At 40.2% G+C, this 26,018-nt stretch overlaps 1 protein-coding gene across 2 annotated transcripts in view; it reads right to left on the minus strand.

The window, feature by feature from the left end:
• Positions 1–25,803, minus strand: part of TWSG1 (twisted gastrulation BMP signaling modulator 1) — a 63,050-nt gene extending 37,247 nt beyond the window's left edge. The window contains exons 1-2 of one of the 2 annotated variants that reach the window (XM_072828725.1): positions 25,498–25,803; positions 21,922–22,075 (exon numbers count right to left, since the gene is read on the minus strand). In XM_072828725.1, coding sequence (XP_072684826.1) covers positions 21,922–22,044 — 123 coding nt within the window. In that variant the 5' untranslated portion in view covers positions 22,045–22,075; positions 25,498–25,803. Of the gene's footprint in view, positions 1–21,921; positions 22,076–24,509; positions 24,670–25,497 lie in introns of those variants that run through there. The other variant, XM_072828724.1, reaches the window with a different exon arrangement.
• Positions 25,804–26,018: the final 215 nt, after the last annotated feature.

Below are 26,018 nucleotides of genomic sequence, written 5' to 3' on the forward strand. Positions count from 1 at the left end.
GGCCCTGACAGGGGCCAGTACCACTCCAAAGTGACTTCTGTCCCAAGGAGAGGGGAAGATCATCTCACACCAGTCAGATTGTAGCCATGCTGAAATGAAACTAAAGCTTCTCAGGGGAAAACATAAGGAAAACACCCTGCAGTTTGGTGCTACTGCATCTCTGGCAAATGCCTGGTCTGACTGGCAAGCCAAAGGCAGCCCCCGACTGGGCCCTCTAACAACACAGGGACCAAATCCTGCCCACAACAGGCAAAGACAGCCATTGCAGATGACTGAAAGCAAAGTGGCTCAGCCACAACAGTAGAGCACATACAGCACACATAGGAGATACTCATGAAGTGCCAAGTTCTTATGAAAAGGTGACACTACACTGGAGGGCACTATAGGACCTCTTCTTCATAAGGCTGCTACTTTCAAGAGCAGGAGACATAGCTGAATTTCCTAACACACAGAAACAGACACAAGAATTAGTCAAAATGAGGAGACAGAGAAATAAGTCCCAAGTGAAAAAAATGGGACAAAATCACAACAAGACAGCTAAATGAAACAGAAATAAGTAATATAGTTGATAGAGAATTTAAAGTAATCATTATAAAGATACTCACTGGACTTAAGAAAAGAGTAGAGAATCTCAGAGGACCTCGACAAAGAGACAGAAACATGAAAAAAGAGAAAACATAAGAAACATAAAGAACCAATCAATCAGAAATGAAGAACTTAATAACTAAAAATAAAAATAAAAAATAACTAAAAGTAAAAAATTTACTACTTATTCCATGAAATGGAATAAGTAGTAAATTAAAGGAAGCAGAAGAACAGATCAGTAACCTGAAGGACAGAGTAATAGAAAGCAATCAAGTTGAACAGAAGAGAGAAAAAAAATAATAAAAAATAAAAATAGATTAAGGGAATCAATGACCCCATCAAGCATTGTAACATTCACATTATAAGGATCCTAGAAGAAGAGAGAGAAAAGGGGCAGAAAATTTATTTGAGGAAATAATAGCTGAAAAATTCCTGAATCTGGGGAAGAAAACAGAGCAAACAAACACAAAACCAGTACAAAGAAGGAAATAATAAAGACTAGAGCAGAAATAAATGAAATAGAAAAAAAAAACAAAAACAAACAGAACAGATCAATGAAACAAGAGCTGGTTCTTTCAAAAGATCAACAAAATTGACAAATCTCTAGCCAGATTCAAAAAATAAAAGAAAAAGAAAACCTTCTAAATTCATTCTATGAGGCAAACATTACCCTGATGCCAAAACTAGACAAAAGAAATCACAAAATAAGAGAAATATAGGGTGTGTATCTCTGATGAACACAAAGCAAAATCCTTAACAAAGCATTAGTAAAACTGGGACGCCTGAGTGGCTCAGTGGTTGAGCATCTGCCTTTGGCTCTGGGCATGGGATCTGGGATCAAGGGATCTGGGATCAAGTCCCACATCAGGCTCCTCCCGGGGAGCTTGCTTCTCCATCTGCCTGTGTCTCTGCCTCTCTCCCTCTGTTTCTTATGAATAAATAAATAAAATCTTTAAAAAAAAATGAGTAAACTGAATCCAAACATACATTTAAAAATTGTTTACCATGATTAAGTGGGATTTATTCCTGGGATGCAAGGCTGGTTCGATATGCACAAATTAATCAACATGATACATCAACATCAACAAGAAAAAGAACATAAACCGTATGAGCATTTCAATAGATGTAGAAAAAAGCATCTGACAAAGTATGACATCCACTCATGATAAAAACCCTCAACAAAGTAGGTCTAGAGGGAACATACCTCACACAATAAAGGCCATATATGAAAAACCCACAGCTAACATCACACTCAATGTGCAAGTGATGAAAAACTGAGAGTCTTTCCTTTAAGATCAGGAACAAGACAAGGATGTCCACTCTCACCACTTTTATTCAACATAGTACTGAGAGTCCTACCCACAGCAATCAGAGAAGAAAAATAAAAGTCATCCAAAGTAGTAAGAAAGAAGTAAAATTTTTACTTTTTGCAGATGACATGACATTATACATGGAAAACCTTAAAGACACCACGAAAAAACTACAATTCATAAATGAATTCAGTAAGGATGCAAGATAAAAAACTGACACACAGAAATCCACTGCATTTCCTATACACTAATAATGAAGTAGAAAAAGAGAAATTAAAATAATCCCACTTAGGGGATCTCTGGGTGGCGCAGCGGTTTGGCGCCTGCCTTTGGCCCAGGGCGCGATCCTGGAGACCCGGGATGGAGTCCCACATCGGGCTCCCGGTGCATGGAGCCTGCTTCTCCCTCTGCCTGTGTCTCTGCCTCTCTCTCTCTCTCTCTCTGTATGACTATCATAAATAAATTTAAAAAAAAATTTTTTTTTAAATAAAAAAAAATAAAATAATCCCACTTACAATTACACCAAAAGAATAAAATGCCCAGGAATAAACTTAACCAAGGAAGTGAAAGACCTATACTCCAAAAACTATAAAACATGGATGAAAGAAATTGAAGAGGACACAAATAAATGGAAAGATATTCCATGCTCATGGATTGGGAAAATAAATATTGTTAAAATGTCCATACTACCCAAAGCAAGGAAGAAAAAGTTAATTTTTTAGGTTATTATGATTAAGAAGGCCTGAAGTTATCTGAACTACTTACATTTTTAACTTAAGACAAAATACACTTGTAGAAAATAGATTAATAAAAAATTATTTAGAAATCCCAACTTATTTCAAAAATCTAAGATTTGGCAGTTTAAAAAGCAGACTGTTGATTTAGTACAAATAAGTGCTAAATAAATATTCAGATAACCAGTAAAGTGCTAAAATAATGCATCAATGATCTCTGAACATAAGTTTGAATTTTTTCATGAAATATAATGTTTATACTATACTAAATATGACCATAAACATTAGCCAAAGGTACTCACAAGGCAATAATGGTTTTTTCCATTCATAATAAAATATAGATCTTAAGATTTCTGGGGTAAAAGTACAATACTAATACAAATTTTAAATATTCTTTTACAGAAAAAAATAAAGATATAGTTAAAAGCAAAATCTTATATGACCATTTTTTCCCTCTGAAATAGAACATTTAAACCATTCATTATATAAGCAAGGAAATACACAAGATGACAATTTTACTTTCTTAATGTTTAAAGTTAGATTTCTTTCCTGCCAGAAACAAAAAAATAAATATTTATACAGGGACCACCCTGATGCATAGCAACTTGTAGGAGTGGTAGGAATGACCATGCTGCCTTGCAACCATGCTGGTAACAAACATTTACATGATGTGAGCTTCCAGAGAAAATTTTTTATACTCAGTTATTTCATGAGTTGCAGAGGGTTCAACATAAATAAATGTTTTAACTTAACCTCACATACACCACTTCAACACTACAGATGTTGTTCAAACCAAATCTAAATAACAAAAAGAGAACCGAAATTCCCTGTAAGAGGGAAGTAACATCTTTCCTAAACTTCTATAGCATTGCCTTTCTTAAAGTACTTATCTCCCACCTTCATTTCTATACCTGTTCTTCCATAGTTAAAGGAGAAAAGCTATTATTGTCATCTAAAATGTCAACATGTCTTGTACTTTGCTGAATTTGAAAGGATTTTAATGACAACTTAATACCTGGAATGGAAACCAGCAAAATCCCAGTAATTCCTAACCTTTCCAGACACTTTGAGAACCTACTGAAAGGTATGGACATTTAAAAAAAAAAAAAAGGGGGCGGGGGGGGGGGGGAATCCCTGGGTGGCTCAGCAGTTTAGCGCCTGCCTTTGGCCCAGGGCGTGATCCTGGAGTCCCGGGATCGGGATCGGGATCGGGATGGAGTCCCAGTCCCAGTCCCACATCGGGCTCCCTGCAGGGAGCCTGCTTCTCCCTCTGCCTGTCTCTCTGCCTCTTTCTGTCTCTGTGTGTCTCTCATGAATAAATAAATAAAATCATTTTTTAAAAGATCCTGGGTCTCCAGGATCATGCCCTGGGCTGAAGGCAGCGCTAAACTGCCGAGTCACCGTGGCTGCCCAATTAGTAAAATCTTTAAAAAAAAAAAAAAAAAAAAAAAAAAAGCTATGAACATTTCGTTTCTATTTTTTAATTTTTTTTTCATTTTTATTTATTTATGATGGTCACACAGAGAGAGAGAGAGAGGCAGAGACACAGGCAGAGGGAGAAGCAGGCTCCATGCACCGGGAGCCCGACGTGGGACTCGATCCCGGGTCTCCAGGATCGCGCCCTGGGCCAAAGGCAGGCGCTAAACCGCTGCGCCACCCAGGGATCCCGGTATGAACATTTCTGCCATGAAAACTGTACACAAACAATTTTGAATATAATTTTGGGAATCCCCTAAAGCCTTTAAAGGATCCAATAACCCTAGCTGCCAATTCTTAGCACATGAAACATCAGTAGCCAATCTGTTCTTCAACCTAAGAAATATAAATAAAAGAGGACATTAAAGGTCACATTTCTATCAGACTGTTCCAGCTGTTTCCCTGCATTGGAGCAAAAAGACAAGAACTAGGCATCTACTGACTATTCAACCATCCCAACCACAGCAAGATAACCAACCAATCAAAACTAACTAAAAACTTCTCTTTAGAAGAACGATCAGTCTCAGAGCAGAGAACATATTTCAGCATTCAAGGGCTTCCCACCCCCTCAAGTGATATCCTCTATTGTTGGGTATGTCAGCCTTGCCTAAGAACACAATCTCCCAACCAGGCTTAACTGCCTCATTCTTAACTATAATGGACAGCTAAGGAATGCCGTATATTTGAGGAAAGCCTGCCATATGAAAAATATATAAGCTAAAAGAAAAAAAAACAGTCTAGGGAGAAAAAGAAATCCAGGTAACAAAATGGAGGGGTGGAGGGAGAAACATATACAGTAAAGCTTCTAATAAGTATCTTCAGAGATATCTGAGAAAATACTGCATTCAAAAGTAAAAGTGTTAATATGAAAAACTGACAAGTAGAAAATAAGAGTTCCTGAAATTCAAGTTATTGCTAAAATTTAAAAATTTAATAGAAAGGGTTCAAGGTAAAGTCAAGGACATCTCTCAGAATGCCAAACAGGATGGTAAAAACAGATTTAATATCTACAGCAGTATATACAAGAAATGAACAATCTGAAAATGAAATTAAGAAAACAATTCCATTTATGACATCAGCAAAATGAATAAAATACTTAGAAATAAATTTAACAAAGAAATATAAGACTTGTACACTGAAAACTGCAAAATACCGTTGAAAGAAAATTGAAGAAAAATCTAAATAAAAGGAAAGACATTCACATTCATGAATCAGAAGACATAACACTGTTATGATGGCAAGACTTTCCAAACTGATCTAAGATTCAGTGCAATCCCTCTCAGAATCCCAGCTGGCAACACCAAAAGATATAACCTGTGAAAGAAAAAAATGGAGAAGTTGGACCTCATTAAAATTAAAAACTTCTGCTCTGCGGGGTGCCTGGCTGGCTCAGTCAGAAGAACATGTGACTCCTGATCTTGGAGTCATGAGCTTGAGCCCCACATTGGGTGTAGAGATTACTTACATAAAAATTTTTTTTTGATTAAAGAAACAAAAACAAAAAGTTTCTGCAGAAAGTTTTTGCAGAAGCTCTGCAAAATACACTGTCAGGAGAATAAGAACACAAGCCACAGACGGATAGAAAATATTTGCAAAAGACATAAAGGATAAAGGATTGTTATCCAAAATATACAAAGAACTTTTAAAACCCAACAATTAAGAAAATGAACAATTCTATTTTAAAAGTGGGCAAAAGATATAGGCATCTGGGATCCCTGGGTGGCGCAGCGGTTTGGCGCCTGCCTTTGGCCCAGGGCGCGATCCTGGAGACCCGGGATCGAATCCCACATCGGGCTCCCTGCATGGAGCCCGCTTCTCTCTCTGCCTGTGTCTCTGCCTCTCTCTCTCTCTCTCTCTGTGACTATCATGAATAAATAAATAAAATCTTTAAAAAAAAAAAAAGATATAGGCATCTACAAAAGATGATGTACAGATGGCAAATAAGGCATATGAAAAGATGCTCAAGGGACACCTGGGTGGCTCAGTGGTTGAGCATCTGCCTTTGGCTCAGGGCGTGATCCCAGAGTCCCAGGATCGAGTCCTACATCAGGCTCCCTGCATGGAGCCTGTTTCTCCCTCTGCCTGTGTCTCTGCTCTCTGTGTCTCTCATGAATAAGTAAATAAAATCTTTTTTTTTTTTAAGATTTTTTTAAAGATTTTTTTTATTTTTTAAGATTTTTTTTTTTTTTTAAGATTTTTTTAAGATTTTTTTTTTTTTTTTAAGACTCAACCACTGAGCCACCCAGGCATCCCAGTAAATAAAATCTTAAAAAAAAAAAAAGATGCTCAATATCATGCTGGCACAGAATTGCAAATTAAAATAACGAGACATTGGATACCTGAGTGTCCTCAATTGGTTAAGCATCCAACTCTCAATCTCAGCTCAGGTCTTAATCTCAGGGTCATGAGTTCAGACCCCACAATGGGCCTCACTCTAGGCCTCACACTGGGCATGGAGTCTACTTAAAAAAAATAAAATCAAATAAAATAACAAGACACTAATATACACCTTTCAGAATGGCTAAAATTCAAAACACAGACAATACTACATGTTGACAAGGATGTAGAGCCACTTTGGAAGAGTTTGGCAGTTCCTTACAACGTACAACTTTGGAAGACAGTTTGGCAGTTCCTCTTAGAATATGACCTAGCAATTGTGATTCTTGGCATTTACCATGAGCTGAGAACTTATGTCCGCATAAAAATCTGCACATGGCTGATTGTAGCATCTTTCCTGTTAACTGCTAAAACTTGGAAGGATTCAAGATGTCCCTCAACAGGTAAATAGACAAACTATGGTACATCTATACAATGGAATATAAATCAGCAATAAAAAGAAATTAGCTATCAAGCTACAAAAAGACATGGAAAAACCCTAAATGTATATTGCTAAGTGAAAGACAGCAGTCTGAAAAGGCTATATACTGTGCAATTCCAATTATACAACATACTGGAAACAAAACTACAGAGATAGTGAAAGAGAACAGTGGTTGCCAAAGGCTGGGGAGAGGCTTGGGGGAGGGAAAGAAAGGGAGGGTCAGGTGGAAGTACAGAGGAGTTTTAGGGCAATGAACCTATTCTGTGTCATATCATAATAGCAGATATATGACATTATGCATCTGTCAAAACCCACAGAACTATACAACACAAAGAGTGAACCCTAACTTAAGCCCTATGGGCCTTAGGTAACAGTAGTGTGTCAGTATGGGTTCATCAGTTATAACAAATGTACCAACTAATGCAGGATGTTAATAATAGGGGAAACAGTGGGTGTGTATAGGGGAAAGAGTATACTGGATCTTCACATACTTTCTGCTCAATTTTTCTTTAAACCTAAAACTACTCTAAAAAGTAAAGTCTGTATTAAAAAAAAAATCCGTGGCTGGTTTTATTAAAGAAATCGACAAGCTGATTTTAAAATTCACATGATAATACAAGGGACCCAAAATAGTCAAAACAGTCTCTGAACAGAACAAAACTGGAAAACTCATATTTCCTGATTTCAGAATATACCACAAAGCTATAGTAATCAAGACAAACATGGTATTGACATAAAGATAAACATATAAATCAATGGAATAGAAATGAAAGTTCCGATATAAATGCTTATCCTTTTGGTCAAATCATTTTCAACAAGTGTGCCAAGATAATTCCATAGGGAAAAAATTGTTTCAAAAAATGTTGATGGGGTAATTCCATACATAAAAGAATAAAGTTGGACACGCAAAAATCAACTCAACATAAATCACAGACCTAAAGAGCTAAAACTATAAAATTACCAGAGGAAAATATACAAGTAGATCTTTGTGACCTTGAATTAGGCCAATAGTTTCTTAGCCAAAACACCAAACACACACACACACACACACACACACACACAAAACAAACACACAAGCAACAAAAGTAGATAAATTAGACTGTATCAAAATTAAAAATTTTTGTATTCCAAATGATACCATCAGGAAAGTAAAAAACAACTCACAGAATGAGAGAAATTACTTGCAACTGATATTTCTGATAGGAGATTTATACGCATAATATACAAAGAACTCTTATAACTCAACAATGAAAAGACACAAAAGCCAATTTAAAAATGGGCATAGGTTCACAGGAGCCCTCAAACGCTGGTGGTGGGAATGTATGAAGTCACTCTGGAAAATACTTTAGCAGTTCCTGAAAATGTTAAACACAGCAAGTATGGCCTACAAATTCTACTCTTAGGTATATACCCAAAAGAAATGAAAATATATGTCCTAATTAAAAACTTGTCGATGAATACTCGTGGTAGCATTATTTGCCATAGCCAAAAAGTGGAAACGATCCGAATATTCATTAACTGATGAATGTATAAGTTAAATGTGGTAGATCTACAGATCTATCCTGTGAAATACTATTTGACCATAAAATAATGAAGTACTGGTACTTATTATAACATGGATGAATCATGAAAGAATTATGCTTAATAAAAGAAGCCAGACATAAAAGACAACATATATGACTCTATTTATATTAAATGTCCAGAATAGACATACAGAAAGATTTAAAGTAGACTGGTGGTTGCCGAGGGGCTGCGAAGAAGGAATGGGGAGTGAGTGCTAGGTATGAGTTTCTTTTTAGGGTACCAAAATATTCTAAAATTCGATTGTGGTGATAGTTGTGTAACTCTGTGAATACATTAAAAACCAGTGAATCGGACATTTAAATGTGTGCAATTTATAGTATTAGAATTATAAGTCAATAAAGCTGTTTAAAACAACTAAGACTTAGAATATCTAACTTAAACTTACAGAAACCAGAGTTCCAGGAAAAAAGAGTGGGTATTACATATAAAAATAATAATAAAAGGAAATATTCCAGTCTTGAGCTCACAACACACCTCCTGTCTCCTAAAAGAGATTCATAAGGTACCCATCACAGTGCCCACACCAAAGGTAAGGGTATGAAACTAAAGGTTTCCAGAGAGAAGGAAGAAACAAACTAACAGGGACGCCTGGGTGGCTCAGCGATTAGGCGTCTGCCTTTGGCTTGGGGCATGATCCCGGGGTCCTCGGATCGAGTCCCACATCAGGCTCCCTGCATGGAGCCTGCTTCTCCCTCTGCCTGTGTCTCTGCCTCTCTCTTTCTGTGTCTCTCATGAATTAAAAAAAAAAAAAAAGAAAAGAAAGGAACAAACTAACAAAGTCACCTACAGAGAATAAAAAAAAAAAAAAAAAAAAAAAAAAAAACCAGCATCAGACTTCTTACTAGCAATATAGAATGCCAGGAACATAAAGACAGGAAGTATCTTCAAAGTTTCCAGGGAAAATAATGTAACACAGAATTCTATATTCAGGCAAATTACCAGTCAGGTATAAATAAAATGAGAATAAATGTATTTTAAAGAGATATGGTACCCAGAATGTTTCCTCCCTATATTGCCTTTGTCAGAAGATAGTCTAAGGGCATGTTACAACAAAATGAGACTAAATCAGGAGAAGAACAAGACATGGAATCAAAGAAATAGTGGAGCCAACTTAGGAAAGTAAGAGTGGGGATCCACTACAGGAAAACTTGCATTAGATCTGGAGAGTCATCAGTTAAGTCTAAAAACAACAACACAGGAGGCTCCTTGGTGGTGGAAAAACAGACTAAGAATTTAAAACAACATAAGGTATTAATGACTGATGATGCAAAATCAAGAAAGACAATTAGAAACTCTCGAAAAACAAAATCATTCAAGAAAGAAAATGTAATCATAGTGCCCTGTGGGACCATACAGTCAACAATATTTATAAAATCATTACAAAATAAACATGGCTTATTGACTGTCAATTTTAGAATATATCTGTAAATAAAGCATGGAAGATTAAAAATGGTTACAAAACAAAGAACTAGGGTTAGTAACATTTATGGATAAATTACAGATAAATATAATCCATAATATTATGGATATAGCACTTACATACTAATACTTATTAATATGTAAATACCAATATATAAGTAATAGTTTGTAAGTGCTTAGATCTAAGTACTCTATATCTAATCCTCACAAAATCCACACACAATAGGGATGGTTATCATCGCCATTTCACAGATGAAGAAACTGAGGCACTGAAACATTAACTCCCTTGCCCAAGTTCAGATAGCTTGTACATCACAGAACTGGATTCAAATTCAGTCTGGTTTCAGAGTTCATGCTCTTAACTATTACACTATGTGCCTTCAGAATATAGATGCTATCAAGCTTGATGACATAAAAGTAAGAGTACAGGTTATACCCCATTCCCCACAGACTTTGAGATAGCCATCAGAAGTTATTTCAAAAGTAGGGGGATCCCTGGGTGGCTCAGCAGTTTAGCGCCTGCCTTCAGCCCAGGATGTGATCCTGGAGTCCCGTGATTGAGTCCCGGGATGGAGTCCCACCTCAGGCTCCCTGCATGGAGCCTGTTTCTCCCTCTGCCTGTCTCTCTCTCTCTGTCTCTGTGTGTCTCTCATGAATAAATAAATAAAATATTAAAAAAAAAAAAAAAGAAAAAAGAAGTTATTCCAAAAGTAGAAAATTCTGAAGGCAGTATTCACAAGATGCAAGAAAACTGACTTCCTTACTTTCTATGATACTAAGTGTGGCGATCAATGAAGTGTGGCATCCCAAGAGATAATGTTTTTAAATGATAGGACAGAAAAAAAGGTTTAAGTACACAGTAGAAATCGAAAAGAGAGAGAATCATGAGAGAAACTAAAAACAGTGCAACAATTAGGGCAGAGCAGGAGTTGACGGGGAGAGAACGGTAAGTAAGCCATGGCCTAATCTAAGCTTGTTGTTCTGTCCTGGCAGAAAGGCAGGTTAGATACATAATCTAGAATTGGTAAGTTAAAAAACAGTAGTAGAAGCTTATTATTTAACCATATGGCTAAACAAAAACAAAAACAAAAACACTAAATGAAGTACAAGCAGAAGCTATTACTTGGAAGTTTGAATGTATTTCAAACTTGGGGAACCTGGGGACTCAGTACGTTAAGTGCCTGCCTTCAGCTCAGGTCATGATCCTGAGGTCCTGGGATCAAGCCATGCATTACACTCTCTGCTCAGCAGGGAGTCTGCTTCTCCCTCTCCCTCTGCCTGCTTCCCACTCTCTCTTGCTCTCTCTCTCAAATAAAGTATATTTTTTAAAAAGTATTTTAACCGAATAACAAAATAAGAGTAGAAAAAATTATTCAAGGGATTATTTTTCTTTATGTATCCTTCCAACAATTTGACTTTAAAAAAATTTTTTTTGACTTTTTATTTATTTTTTTAAAGGTTTTATTTATTTATTAGAGAGTACAAGGGGGGGGCGGGGCAGAGGGAAAAGGGGAAGCTGACTCCTCACTGAGTGGGGAGCCCGACTAGGGGCTCAATCCCAGGACTCCATAATCATGACCTGAGCCCAAGGCAGATGCTTAACCAAATGAGCCACCCAGGTGCCCCACAATTTGACTTTTTAAAAAAAGGCCTTTAGAAACTACACAGTCAGAAAACAATTAACAAAACAGGAAAAAGTACATATCTATCAATAATTACTTTATATGAAAATAGACTAATGCTTCAATCAAAAGACGAATGGTGACTAAATAGACAAAAAACAAGACCTATCTATATGCTGCTTATAAGAAATTCATGTCAGACCTAAAGACACATAAAGACTAAAGGTGTCGGGATGAAAATACATTCACCATGTAAATGAAAAAGAAAAAATAAATGGAGTAGCAATACTTGTGTCACACAAAACAGACTTTAAAACAAGGAGTGGGGGCACCTGAGTGGCTCAGTGGTTGAGCATCTACCTTTGCCTGGGTTGTAATCCTAGGGTCCTGGGATTGAGCCCACATTGGGCTCCCTGTGGGGAGCCTGCTTCTCCCCCTGCCTGTGTTTCTTACGAACAAATAAATAAAAATCTTTAAAACAAAAAACAAAAAAGCCAAGGACTATAGGGGGCACCTAGGTGACTCAGTCAGCTGAGTGCCTGACTCTTGGTTTTGGCTCAGGTCATGATCTCAGGGTTGTGAGATCAATCTTTGTGTGGATCTCTGCGCTCAGCACTGAGTCTGCTTGAGATTCTCTTCCTCTCTCTCTGCCCCTCTCCCTGCTTATGTGCCCTCTCTCTCAAAATAATTAATTTGTTAAAAAGACTATAGCAAGGGACAAAGAAGGCACTACACAATGATAAAGGGATCAAGGAAACAAGAGAATGTATCAATTATATATATTTTTTAAATTTATTTATGATAGTCACACAGAGAGAGAGGGAGAGAGAGGCAGAGACACAGGCAGAGGGAGAAGCAGGCTCCATGCACCGGGAGCCCGACGTGGGATTCGATCCCGGATCTCCAGGATCGCGCCCTGGGCCAAAGGCAGGCGCCAAACCGCTGCGCCACCCAGGGATCCCTGTATCAATTATAAATAGCTATGCATCCCACATAGGAGCACCTAAATGTTTGAAGCAAATATTAACAGACATAAAGGAAGAAACTGATAGCAATATAGTAATAATAGGGGACTTTAATACCCCACTCACATCAATGGATATATAATCCAGATAGAAAATCAATAAAGAGGGGCACCTGGGTGGCTCAGCCAGTTAAGCGTATGCTTTCAGCTTAGGTCATGATCTCAGTCCTGGGATAGAGCCCCATATCCAGCTCCCCAGTCAGTGGGGAGCATGCTTCTCCTTCTGCCCCTCCCCCTACTCATACTCACTCTCTCTCTTTCTCAAATAAATAAATAATTTTTTTTAATAAATAGAATCTTTAAAAAAAATCAACAAGGAAACAGTGGCTTTGAACAACACATTAGACCAGAAGGACCTAACAGACATTCCCAGAACATTCCATCCCAAAACAGCAAAAAACACATTCTTTCCAAATACACATTATCCAGAATAGATCACATGTTGGGCCATAAAACAAATATCAATAAATTTAAGAAGACTGAAGTCATATGTTTGATATGACTTTTTTTTTTCTGACCACAATGAAAACTAGAAATCAATTACAAGAAATAATTCTGGAAAATTTCTGGAGGCTAAACAACCTGCTACTAGACAACAGATGGGTCAACCATAAAATCAAAGAGGAAATTAAAAAAATACATGAAGACAAATGGAAAGGAAAACACAACAGTCCAAAATCTTTTTGGATTGCAGCAAAGGCAGTTCAAAAAGGAAAGTTTATAGTGATACAGGTCTAATGTATCAAAAAACAAGTCTTAAATGAACAACCTAACTTTACAATTTAGTTGTATTAGCTAGAAAAAAAAAAAAAAAAAAAAGAGGACCAAGCCCAAACCTAGAAAAAGGAAGGAAACAATAAACATTAGAGCAGAAATAAAAAAAAAAAAAAAAACATTAGAGCAGAAATAAATAAAATGGGGATAAAAAACATAATAGAAAATATAAATGAGGGCAGCCCCGGTGGCACAGCAGTTTGGCGCCACCTGCAGCCTGGGGCGTGATCCTGGAGACAGGGGATCGAGTCCCACATCGGGCTCCCTGCATGGAGCCTGCTTTTCCCTCTGCCTGTGTCTCTGTCTCTCTCTGTGTTGCACATGGATAAATAAATAAATTAAAAAAAAATATCAATGAAACCAAGAGATTGTTCTTTGAAAAGATAAACAAAACAGATAAACATTTAGTCAGACTCATCAGGAAAAAAAGAGGGCGGGCTCAAAATCAGAAATAAAGGAGGATAAATAACTAACACCAGAGAAATATAAAGGATTATAGTATCATGAAAAATTATATGCCAACAATTTGGATAACTTGAAAAGAAATGGGTAATTTCCTAGAAACACAATCTTCCAAAACTGAATCAGGAGGAAATAGAAAATTTGAACAGACCAATTATTACTAAGGAAATTGAATCAGTTATCAAAAAACTCCCAACAAACAAAAGTTTAGTACCAGATGGCTTCACAGGGGAATTTCACCCAACATTTAAAGAAGTGTTGGGATGTCTCGGTGACTCAGTTAAGCATCTGACTCTGGCTCAGGTCAGGATCTCAGGATCTCAGGCTCCAGGCTCAGCAGGGAGTCTGTTTGAAGATTCTCTCCCTCTGGCCCTCCTCTCAGTCCCTCTTAAAATCTTTTTTAAAATATAAAAGTGTGAAAAATAAAGAAATAAAGAAGTGTTAATACCCATTCTTCTCAAACTATTCCAAAAAAAAAAAAAATAGAAGAAAACTTCCAGATTCATTCTATGAAGCCAGTATCACCCTGATACCCAAACCAAAAACACCACAAAAAGAGAAAACTATAAGCCAATATCTCTGATGAACATGGATGCAAAAATTCTCAACAAAATACTAGCAAACCAATTCAACAGTACGTTAAAAAAAAATTTACCAAAAAAAAAAAATAATAATAATAATTTACCACGATCAAATGGGATTTATTCCAAGGATGCATGGGTGATTCAGTATTTGCAAAGTGATCAACATGATACATCGTATTAACAAGAGGAAGGATAAAAACAATATCATTACCTCAGTATATGCAGAAAAAGGCATTTGACAAAGTACATTCGTTTTTTTTTTTTTTTTTTTAAAGATTTTATTTATTTATTCATGATAGTCACAGAGAGAGAGAGAGGCAGAGACACAGGCAGAGGGAGAAGCAGGCTCCATGCAGGGAGCCCGACGTGGGATTCGATCCCGGGTCTCCAGGATCGCGCCCTGGGCCAAAGGCAGGCTCCAAACCGCTGCGCCACCCAGGGATCCCGACAAAGTACATTCGTGATAAAACTCCATAAAGGGGGTTTAGAGAGAACATGCTCCAACACAGAAAGCGCCACATATGAAAATCCCATTGATAACATCATATTCAATAATGAAAAGCTGAAAGTTTTTCCTCTAAGATCAGGAACAAGACAAGGATGTCCACTCTCATTACTTTTATTCACAACAGTAATGGAGGTCTTATCTGTAGCAGTCAGACAAGAAAAAGAAATAAAAGGCAACCAAATTGGTAAAGAAGAAATAAAACTCACTCTTTAAAGAAGACTTGATACTATATATATATAGAAAATCCTAAAGACTTCACCAGAAAACTAGTAGAACTGATAAATGAATACTATAAAGTTGCAGGATTCAAAATTAATATACAGAAATCTATCGTATTTCTATACACTAATAATAAAGTAGCAAAAAGAGAAAGAAAACAATCCCATTTACAGTTGCATAAAAAGGATATCTAAGAATAAATTTAACCAAGGAGCTGAGAAACCTATACTCTTAAAACTGTAAGACATTTATGAAAGAAACTGAAGATGACACAAAGAAAGGTAAAGACATTCCATGCTCATGGACTAGAAGAACAAAAATTGTTAAAATGTCTATACTACCCAAAGCAATCTACACTTTTTTTTAAAAGATTTTATTTATTTATTCATGAGAGACACAGAGAGAAAGAGAGGTCTGCCTCTCACACAGGCAGAGGGAGAAGCAGGCTCCATGCAGGGAGCCCAATGCGGGACTCGATCCCGGGACTCCAGGATCACGCCCTGGGCTGAAGGCAGGTGCATAACCGCTGAGCCACCCAGGGATCCCTGTAATCTACACTTTTAAAGCAATCCCTATCAAATACCAACATCATTTTTCACAGAACTAGCACAAATAATACTACAATTCTTATAAAACTACAAAAGACCCTGAATAGCCAAAGCAATCTTGAAAAAGCACAGCTGACAGGCATCACAATTCCAGACTTCAAGTTAACAAAGCTGTAGTGATTAAACCAGTATTGTACTGGCATAAAAACAGACATGTAGATCAATGAAACAGGATAGAAAGCCCCAAAAGAGACCCACACCCATATTGTCAATTAATGTACAACAAACGGGCAAGAATATGTAATAGAGAAAAGACAGTCTCTTCAATAAATGGCACTGGGAAAACTGGACAGCTACATGTGAATGAAACTGGACCATTTTCTTACACCATATATAAAAATAAACTCAAAATGGATGAAAGACCTAAATATGAGACCTGAAGCCATAAAACTCCTAAAAGAAAACATAGGCAGTAATATTTTGGACATCAGCCTTAGCAATATTTTTCTAGGTTTGTCTCCTGAGGCAAGGGAAACAATAACAAACTAGTGGGACTACACCCAAATAAAAAGCCTTTGCACAGTGTAAGGAAAATATCAATAAAACAAAAGGTAACGCATTGAATGGGAAAAGATATTTGCAAATAATATATGTGATAAAGTGTTAGTATTTAAAACATAAAGAACTTATATAACTCAACACCAAAAAAAAAACAAAAAACAAAAAACAAATAACCCAATTAAAAATGGGCAAATGAGCTGAAGAGACATTTTTCCAAAGAAGATATCCAGATGGCCAACAGACACATAAGATGTTCAACATCACTAATCACCATGGAAATGCAAATCAAAACCACAAGAGGCATCACCTCATACCAGTCAGAAAGGCTACCACCAAAAAGACAAGGAATAACAAGTGTTGGGGAGGATGTGGAGAAAAAGGAACTCTCATGCACTGCTGATGTGGATTTATGTTGGTGCAATCACTGTAGGAAACAGTATGGAGGTAACTCAAAAAATTAAAAACAAAAATACCATATGATACCATAATCCAACTACCCAAAGAAAAGGGAAACATTAATTTGAAAAGATATGTGCTATGTTTATTGCAGCATTACTTACAGTAGCCAAGATATGGAAGCAACCCCATGTCCACACACAGATGAAGGGATGAAGAAGAGTAGTATACACACACACATACACACAAACAAGTCTTACTTAGCCATAAAAAAAATGAGATCTTGCCATTTGCAGCAACATGGACAGACCTAGAATATGCTATGTGAAAAGAGTTAGAGAGAGACAAATACTATATGATTTCACTTAAATGTGGAATCTAAAAAGTAAGGCAAACATTCTTAAATATAGAGAACAAACTAACGGCTGTGGGGGTGAGGAGACAGGAAAAATATAAGACAGAGATTAAGAGGTATACTTATAAACCTCCAGGTATAACATAAGTCACAGAGATGGAAATATATAGTCAATAATATTGTAACAACAAGAGTGGCTGGGTGGCTCAGCTGATTAAGCATCTGCCTTAAGCTCAGGTCATGATCCCAGGGTCCTGGGATGGAGTCCTGAGTCGGCTCCCTGCTCAGTAGGGAGTCTGCTTATCCCTCTCCCTCTGCCCTTCCCCCAGCCCGCTTGAGTGTGCGCTCTCTTTCTCTTAAATAAATAAAATCTTTTAAAAAATATTTTAACTGTAACTACACTTAATCAGTGAGCACTGAGTTCTCTATAGAATTGTCAAATCAGGGGCAGCCTGGGTGGCTCAGCAGTTTAGCGCAGCCTTCGGCCCAAGGCATGATCCTGGAGGCCTGGGATCGAGTCCCACATCAGGCTCCCTGCATGGAGCCTGCTTCTCCCTCTGCCTGTGTCTCTGCCCCTCTTTCTCCCTCTCTGTGTGTTTCTCAAGAATAAATAAATAAAATCTTAAAAAAAAAAGAATTGTCAAATCAACATGTTGTACACTTCAAACTAATGTAACATTGTATATCAATTATACTTCAATTAAAAAAAGGAGAAAAATGCCTTTCTTACTCTGATTTTTAATAAAGAGAATATTTACCATATAACAGTCGGTTTCTTTCATTAGAACTATATAGAGCAAAAAAAAGAAAAAAAAAAAAAGAACTATATAGAGCTAGAAGGAAACTTTGAGATCATCTAGCCAACTAATCTATTTTACACTTCATATGTAGCATACTCTATTTTTCAAAGATGTCCATGCCATTTTATGCCACACACTCTTTTTATGCTCCTCCATCAGAGGTAGGGACTATGTTCCCTTCACTTAAATCCAGGTGGACCTATGACTTTGGTGGTAGTACTGTAACCTTTAAGGTAAGACCATAAAATACATATTCCTTCAGCTTTCTTTCATAAAGCAGGTATCTTGGGAGCCCTGAGCCAATATGTGAGATATCTCTAGTCTTAAACCAACACACTAGAGAAGTATATAGAGAGACAACTGGGAAAGTGAGAAAGCGAGTGAGTGAGAGAGAATGAGAGTGCTGAAGAATCTTCTTAATTTAGTTAGACTTATCAGTGAGGTACATATAGCTATTTAGATTTCAATTAATTAAAACTAAAATCTAAAAATCTATTTTTTCAACCACAAAAGCGATTATTATTATATTTTAAGTGCTCAATAGCCTTATGTGGCTAGTTTCTACTGCACTGGACTGTTTCTACTACAGACTGTTTCTATCATCGTAGAACATTCCAGGGAATAGTGCTGCTTCAGATAACTCCAGTCCTTAGCCTTCAAGCTGCCCTAGTGTTGTGTAGTGAGTTACCCACTGAACCTTGCAGAATGCAAACTTGTGGGCAAAATCAACATTGTTTTCAGCCACTGATTGTTGGGGTGCTTTGTTTGTTACATAGCATAGTAAGAGGAGTAAGAGGAAAATAAAGCTCAGAATGTGAAATAATCTGCTGGAGTTTTCAAGACCATAAAATGAGTCAAATGGTGGAACTAATTACATTTTACTTCAATGTCCACTGTTTGTGAATAAATGAACAAGAAAATCCCCAATTCTGGAGCCTATGATAAGTTTAACTTCAAACACTCTGCCACTATGCACCAGAAGTGTTGTCTCTACCACTTCAGAAAAAGATCTGATGATTCCTGGCTCTGAAGGAACAATAGGAACCTAAGAAATGTCAGCATCACCGAATTAATGGTAAAGCTAAAGTCTTAGCTTCTTTCCAATGAATTTACTAGAGTCACCATTTAACAAATGAAGCTCAATTTTCCAGTTTTTACACTCATTTTTAAGATTTTATTTATTAGACAGAGGGAGAGAGAGAGAACGTGCACAAGTAGGCAAGTGGCAGGCACAGGGAGAAGGAGATGGAGACTCTGAGCAGAGAGCCTGACAAGGGACACCACCTGAATCAAAGGCAGATGCTCAACTGAATGAGCCCACCCAAGTGCCCCTACATGTTTTTGAATTTAAAAACAAAAGAAACAAGCCAAAAACTCTTAAGAGTATTTATCAATATTAACCAAAAGCTATCTTTAAAATATTCCTTTACCAAGCAAGTTATTTTAATAAAATCCAATTTTAATTATTCAAACTAACAGAAATTACAGATTTGGAGAGTCAAAAATAATTTAGGATTTAAGTGAAATTCCACCTGAACATTAATATAGCAACTGTTGCTATACTTTATTTCTAATAATAATGAAACTACATTGAAACAACGTGGGAAGTGACAAGCTTCCCCATCAGACCAGAGCACAAAGCTGGGCTTCATGTATAGACTTCAAAATTTTCTGCCAGCATGAGCCTAAGCAAACATGCCATATCAAAACTTTCATGTATAAAATTAGACGATATTTAAAATTACTGTTAATTCTTTCTTTTTTTTTTTTTTAAAGTAATCTCTACACCAACGTGGAGCTCAAATACACAACCTTGTGATCAAGAGTCTCATGCTCTTCCAACACAGCTAGCCAGGCACCCCTAAAATTGCTAATAGCTGTGTTTCAGAGTTCTTATCTTTAAGATGTATATATTAGAATTATGATAAAACAATATCAGCAATTTGCCTGAAATTAAGACGTATCTGGGTTGAGCAGCGCAGAGGAACAGAGATGAAATATGGGTGGTCCGGAATTAATGATTGCTGGAACTGCCCTTCATTATACTCCTCTCTTCTACTTATTCTTAAAGATGTCCACGGTGGAAAAAAAAATAAAAACAAACCAACCAACAAACTTCCCTATTTTAATGTTTTGGTTTGAAATGCAGAGTTAGGGTAAAGAGAGCATGAGATGGTGGCAAACTACTAGATAAAGGTCAGGCTTCCTAGGATCTCAACTATTAAATGGGAAGGACCAAAATGTCCAAAATAAATACAAAATGCCTCAACTCTATAAAAATCATTATCACTTCTAATACATACACACAATTGCTCTATGTCAGGATTATAGCCAAGAGGTAGCTGACTCATACCTTACACTGAATTCTAATGTGTGTAGTTACCAAATTTCTTAGCCAACAGCTAAAAACTAATAAATACAGACACACAAAAGGCACAAGACTGTTGATGGTCTAACACAATGAGAAAAGAAAACAGCTCTGTAAGACGTGAAGTTCACCACTAATTAACACAACTTTATGGCGTAATAACCAGTATGTTAGGTAGAAACGCCACAGGCTTTGGAGTCAAAGACCTCGTTCTAAAGTCAATCACTAGCTATATGAACCTGACCAAACTACTTACCCTCCCTTTCTCTTCAGAAAAGTGAGAATGGTAACTAGGCTTATCCTGATGACTGAAAGAGAGATAATTGTCAAGTATTTTGGAAGCAGATTCTCCACAATCTCAGCCAATTTGCCTGCAACCTTGTGAGAGACCCCGAGCCAGAAGCACCCAGCTCAACTGCTCCTAGACTCAACCCTCACACACCACAGGACATAAATGTTTACTGCATTAAGTAGCTACATTTGGGATAGCCTGTTGCACAGAATACACAACTGTTACATTATATAAGGGAATTATATGACTATTATCTGATTAGCTAAAAAAATTTTTTTTAATATTTTATTTATTTATTCATGAGAGACAGAGAGAGAGAAAGGCAGAGACACAGGCAGAGGGAGAAGCAGGCTCCATGCAGGGAGCCCAATGTGGGACTCGATCCTGGATCTCCAGGATCACGCCCTGGGCTAAAGTCGGCGCTAAACCAACCTCTGAGCCACCCAGGCTGCCCTAAAATTTGTTATTATTAGTTTCAGAGGTAGAATTCAGTGATTCATCAGTCTTATATAACTCCCAGTGCTCATGATATCACATGCCCTACTTAATGCCCATCACACAGTTACCCCGTACCTCCCACCCCATAGCCTCAAGCAACCCTCACTTTGTTTCCTAAGATTAAGAGTCTCTTATGGTTTATCTCCCTCTCTAGTTTCATCTTGTTTTATTTTTTTCCTCCCTTCTCCTCTGATCCTGTTTTGTTTCTTAAATTCCACATATGAGTGAGATCATATGATAATTGTCTTTCTCAGACTGACTTATTTCACTCAGCATAATATCCTCTAGTTCCATCCACATCGGTAAAGGTGTCCCTTCGCATCACTGCATTTGTATGTATACATTTATACACTCTATTTCTATTCTTTGGGGTAAATACTTAGTAGTGCAATTGCTGGATCACAGGAAAGCTCTATTTTCAACTTTTTGAGGAACCTCCATACTGTTTTCCACAGTAACTGCATCAATTTGCATTCCCACCAACAGTGTAAGAGTGTTTCCCCTCTCCCCGCATCCTTAGGATAGCTGTCCTTTCCTGACTTGTTAATTTCAGCCATTCTCACCGTGTGAGGTGGTATCTCATTGTATACCTAAATATTTTCTAAATATAGTAATTGAGTTTCTTTGGTTTACAAACTAGATAATAAAAGGAAACCTTTTACTTTATCTCAATGGAGTGCTCATCACTTTGCAGTGGCATATTTATGAAGACGGATATTATTTTCTGCACCAAACTTCTTAAATCTGACATTGCACATCTGCAAGAAAACTATGGAGATAAAAACCCAGACCAGCGTGTTGCGGTTCAGTACCTCAGGAGCTGACCTACCTAATACTCAGATATATATATATATGTGTATATATATATATACATATATATATATATCTCCATACACACACACACACACACACACACACCCTTTATATAGGCACTCGATATCTGCTCTACATTTTAATATTAATAAAAAGTATGCTTAGTCCTACCTGGATGAGGCATTTGCTCACATCACTGGCACAGAGTGCTTTGTTACAAGTCAGCGACACAGGGACCCATGTCAGGAACACCAGGACAGCTAGAGTAAGCATAATAACAGCGTGTGACTTCATGTTTCTTCAAAGACGATCAACTTCCCGGAAGCTAAATAAACAAACAAAAGGAAAAACTAAAAAAACTTTAATTCAAAGGCAAGGGCTAGGTTAAGAACAAACAGAAATGAAAAGCAAAACAAATAAACGAGGGATCCCTGGGTGGCGCAGCGGTTTGGCGCCTGCCTTTGGCCCAGGGCGCGATCCTGGAGACCCGGGATCGAGTCCCACGCCCGGCTTCCGGTGCATGGAGCCTGCTTCTCCCTCTGCCTGTGTCTCTGCCTCTCTCTCTCTCTCTCTGTGTGACTATCATAAATAAATAAAAATTAAAAAAAAAATTGTGTTTAAAAAAAAAACAAAAAAAAACAGAAACAAGTAAACCAATACTCATTGTTTGTGTTAAAAGACTTTTGAGTGTTCATTTCAAGGACATTCTCGATGAATGATTAAACCTTTAAACTACACTTTTTATACAGTACTGTCTTGTCAACCAACTTCAAATATAAGTATATAAAATATATGTATGCATATATATATGAATCATCAGGTTGCTGAGGCAAATAACTAGTTATAATACTGCACCACTACTATTCAACTTTAGTTGTAGGCCTATTATTCAACTTTAAACTCCTATTTAAAACTATCAATATTGAGGGATGCCTGGGTGGCTCAGCGGTTTAGTGCAGTCTTTGGCCCAGGGCGTGATCTTGGAGACCCAGGATCCAGTCCCATATTGGGCTCCCTGCATGGAGCCTGCTTCTCCCTCTGCCTGTGTCTCTGCCTCTTTCTCTCTGTGTCTCTCACAAATAAATAAAATTTAAAAAAATAAAAAATAAAACTATTAATATTGAATCATAACTTAAAACGTTTCACAAAATTTAAAAATGCAAATTAGTCTAATGATTATAACTATCTCATTTTACCTCTTAATATAACTAGGCAGGATGAAGCAGCTTAGGGAAAGGAGTGGGCAGTCATTCCTTAACCCAGGAAATAACAAAGGGAATAGTAAATTGGGGATCCCTGGGTGGCTCAGTGGTTTAGCGCCTGCCTTTGGCCCAGGGCGCCATCCTGGAGTCCCAGGATCAAGTCCTGTGTCAGGCTCCTGGCATGGAGCCTGCTTCTCCCTCTGCCTGTGTCTCTGCCTCTCTCTCTCTATGTCTATCATAAATAATAAATAAATATTTTTTTAAAAAAGGGAATAGTAAATTATTAATTGTATTACAAACTCTTGGGTAATTTATTGAAATGTGAAGATATTCTTCTAATTCTATACCTTAGGTACCATGGATTCCTCAATGTTTGTTTTTAAAGCTCTTATTTATTTATTTATGAGAGACACAGAAAGAGAGAGGGGCAGAGACACAGGCAGAGGGAGAAGCAGGCTCCATGCAGGGAGCCTTACGCGGGACTCGATCCTGGGACCCAGGGTCACGCCCTGGGCCAAAGGCTGACGCTCAACTGCTGAGCCACCCAGGCCTCCGTCAATGTTTGTTATTAAGAAGATAGTATATTAATCAGATAGTACACTTTGAAAAAAAGATCAGCACAAATCCTGATAGTTGGTTAAACAACCTACATGGTTATTAAGCTTTTTAAAAAGATGTAACGTCTTTTAAACGTGGTTTAGAAATACATAACAAACCCTCTCCAAAATAGAATCAAGTAAAATAAATGACTACCAGTGTTAGATACATAAAAAGTGAGTTCATAGGGCTTTTATGATCACTGTAAACTTTTATTCTAAGTATCCTAAAGCACAATAAAGCAAACGCAATACGAAGGCGAAAAGGATACAGGGCTTTGCACCCGGTATGACTCAATTTTGAAAGAGAAAGCCCTGGTGACTGCTACGAGGCCCATAAAGTATTAGTAAAGACCGTTAGGAACCCAGTTTTCTAATTTATTATTCAACTGCACCTAGCAAGTCGGATGATTTCTGGTGCATATTCGTGGAGGCCAAAGAAGGTATTTGAAAAGTGACTTTTTTTTTTTTCCCAGAACTAGTTTTCATCCTACACTCACTAAAAATGGGATATTTTTTTCGTCTCTTACGGTTGTCTTCACCCTACTCCCCAAACCTTGCTGGGAAACGTATTCAGGTAAATAATGGCATTTAGAGAGCAACCGGCAGAAGTACGGAAAGGGCCTCCCCTTCCCCGGGGCTGAGACGCGACACCGCCCCGGAACCGCCCCGGCTCGGCGTCCCGCGTGCGGTCCCGGGCGGCTCTGACAGCAGCCTTTGTGCGGCGGGACCCAGCCCAGGCCCGCGGGGAGGCGGAGGCCCCGCGGCTCTGCCGCCGCCCCCCGCGCTGCGCCCGCGCCCCCCGCCCCGCCCCCGCGGCGGCCCCAGCTTTGTCCCGCGCGTAGGCGGGGCCCAGGCCGCGCGGGGGCCGCTCCGCCCCTCCCACCTCGGGAGCCCGCCGCCCCCGGCCCCGGCCCCGGCCCCTCCCGGCCTCCGCCGCTGCCCGCCCGCGCCCGCTCACCGTGCGCCGCGGCGCCGCGAGGCCGCCTGGCCCTCGTTCCCCCGCAGGTCGGCCGAGCCCGGGGCGCGCCGCGGGGCCGTGCGACGGAGGGAGGAGGCCGCGCCTCCGCGCCGTCCCCCGGCGCAGCGCCCCAACCCCCGGCACTTAAAGAGACAGGCCGCCGCCGCCCTCCCCTCCGCCGCGGCCCTCCGCCCGTCTTCAGCTCCCCGCACCCGCCAGCTCCCGCCAGCTCCCGCCAGCTCCCGCCAGCTCCCGCCAGGAGGCGTCTCTCACTCCCGGGGCGCTCCTGTCAGCGCACGCCCCGGCCCCGCCCGCCAGGCCCAGCGCCCCGCCTGCCCTCCGGCCCCGCCCATCAGGACCCCCGCTTTCCCTCCAGCCCAGCCCCGCCCACCAGGCCCACCGCCCCGCCTCCACTCCGGCCCCGCCCGCCGCCCCGCCCACCAGGCCCAGCGCCCCGCCTCCCCTCCGGCCCCGCCCACCGCCCCGCCCACCAGGCCCAGCGCCCCGCCTCCCCATCCGGCCCCGCCCACCAGGCTCCCCCGCTTTCACTCCAGCCCAGCCCCGCCCACCAGGCCCACCGCCCCGCCTCCTCTCCGGCCCCGCCCACCGCCCCGCCCACCAGGCCCAGCGCCCCGCCTCCCCCTCCGGCCCCGCCCACCGCCCCGCCCACCAGGCTCCCCCGCTTTCACTCCAGCCCAGCCCCGCCCACCAGGCCCACCGCCCCGCCTCCTCTCCGGCCCCGCCCACCAGGCCCACCGCCCCGCCTCCCCTCCGGCCCCGGCCCCGCCCTCCAGGCCCACCGCCCCGTCTTCACTGCGGCCCCGGCCCCGCCCGCGCGATGGCCCCGCCCCCGGCTTCGGCCCCGCCCCGCCCTCCGGTCACGCCCCGCCGAGGCCGCTCTCCGGCCCCAGGCACGACGCGCGCTGTGCCGCCGCTCTTTTCCCGCCCGGTCTCGGCTTTTCTTGGCCTGCGTGGGGCTGCGGCCGACCTTGTCCGAGGCCTGTTCTCTGCACTTAGCATGTGCTCCTCCCGGAGCCGAGAGTGGGACGTGCCCGAGCGCAGAGACTCCCCACGGCAGCCCCGGAGGCAGCCGGATCTGTCCCGTCCTGGATTTGTTACAAGTGCGGCAGGTCTCTGGGTTCAGAGCCTTCGTGCCGCAGTCGCTCAACTGGCTGCGCCCCTCGTGCGAGCCCGGCTGGAGGAGCGGGGCGCCGGGGTGGTGCTGGTCCCGGAGGAGGCCCGGGCTCGGGACGAGCGGGGGCCCTGCAGCGCCTGCACCGCTGGCTCCGGGCACCGCGCCGTCTCAGGAGGACCCCCCCCCCCCCCCCCCCCCGCCCGCCCGGGCATGTGTGACGCAGCACGCTTTTCGGCCTGTGCTTCACAAAAATAGGTAACACCGTTTAGGGCATTTGAGAATTGCGCTCAGTTCTTTCCCGCACCCCTGGGAGTTTGCATTTTTAAAAGATTTCAGCGTGCTAAAGGTGCAGCCCATCTTGCGAGATGATCCAC

Source organism: Canis lupus, chromosome 6 (assembly GCF_048164855.1).
Source record: "Canis lupus baileyi chromosome 6, mCanLup2.hap1, whole genome shotgun sequence".
Taxonomy (NCBI): Eukaryota; Metazoa; Chordata; class Mammalia; order Carnivora; family Canidae; genus Canis; species Canis lupus.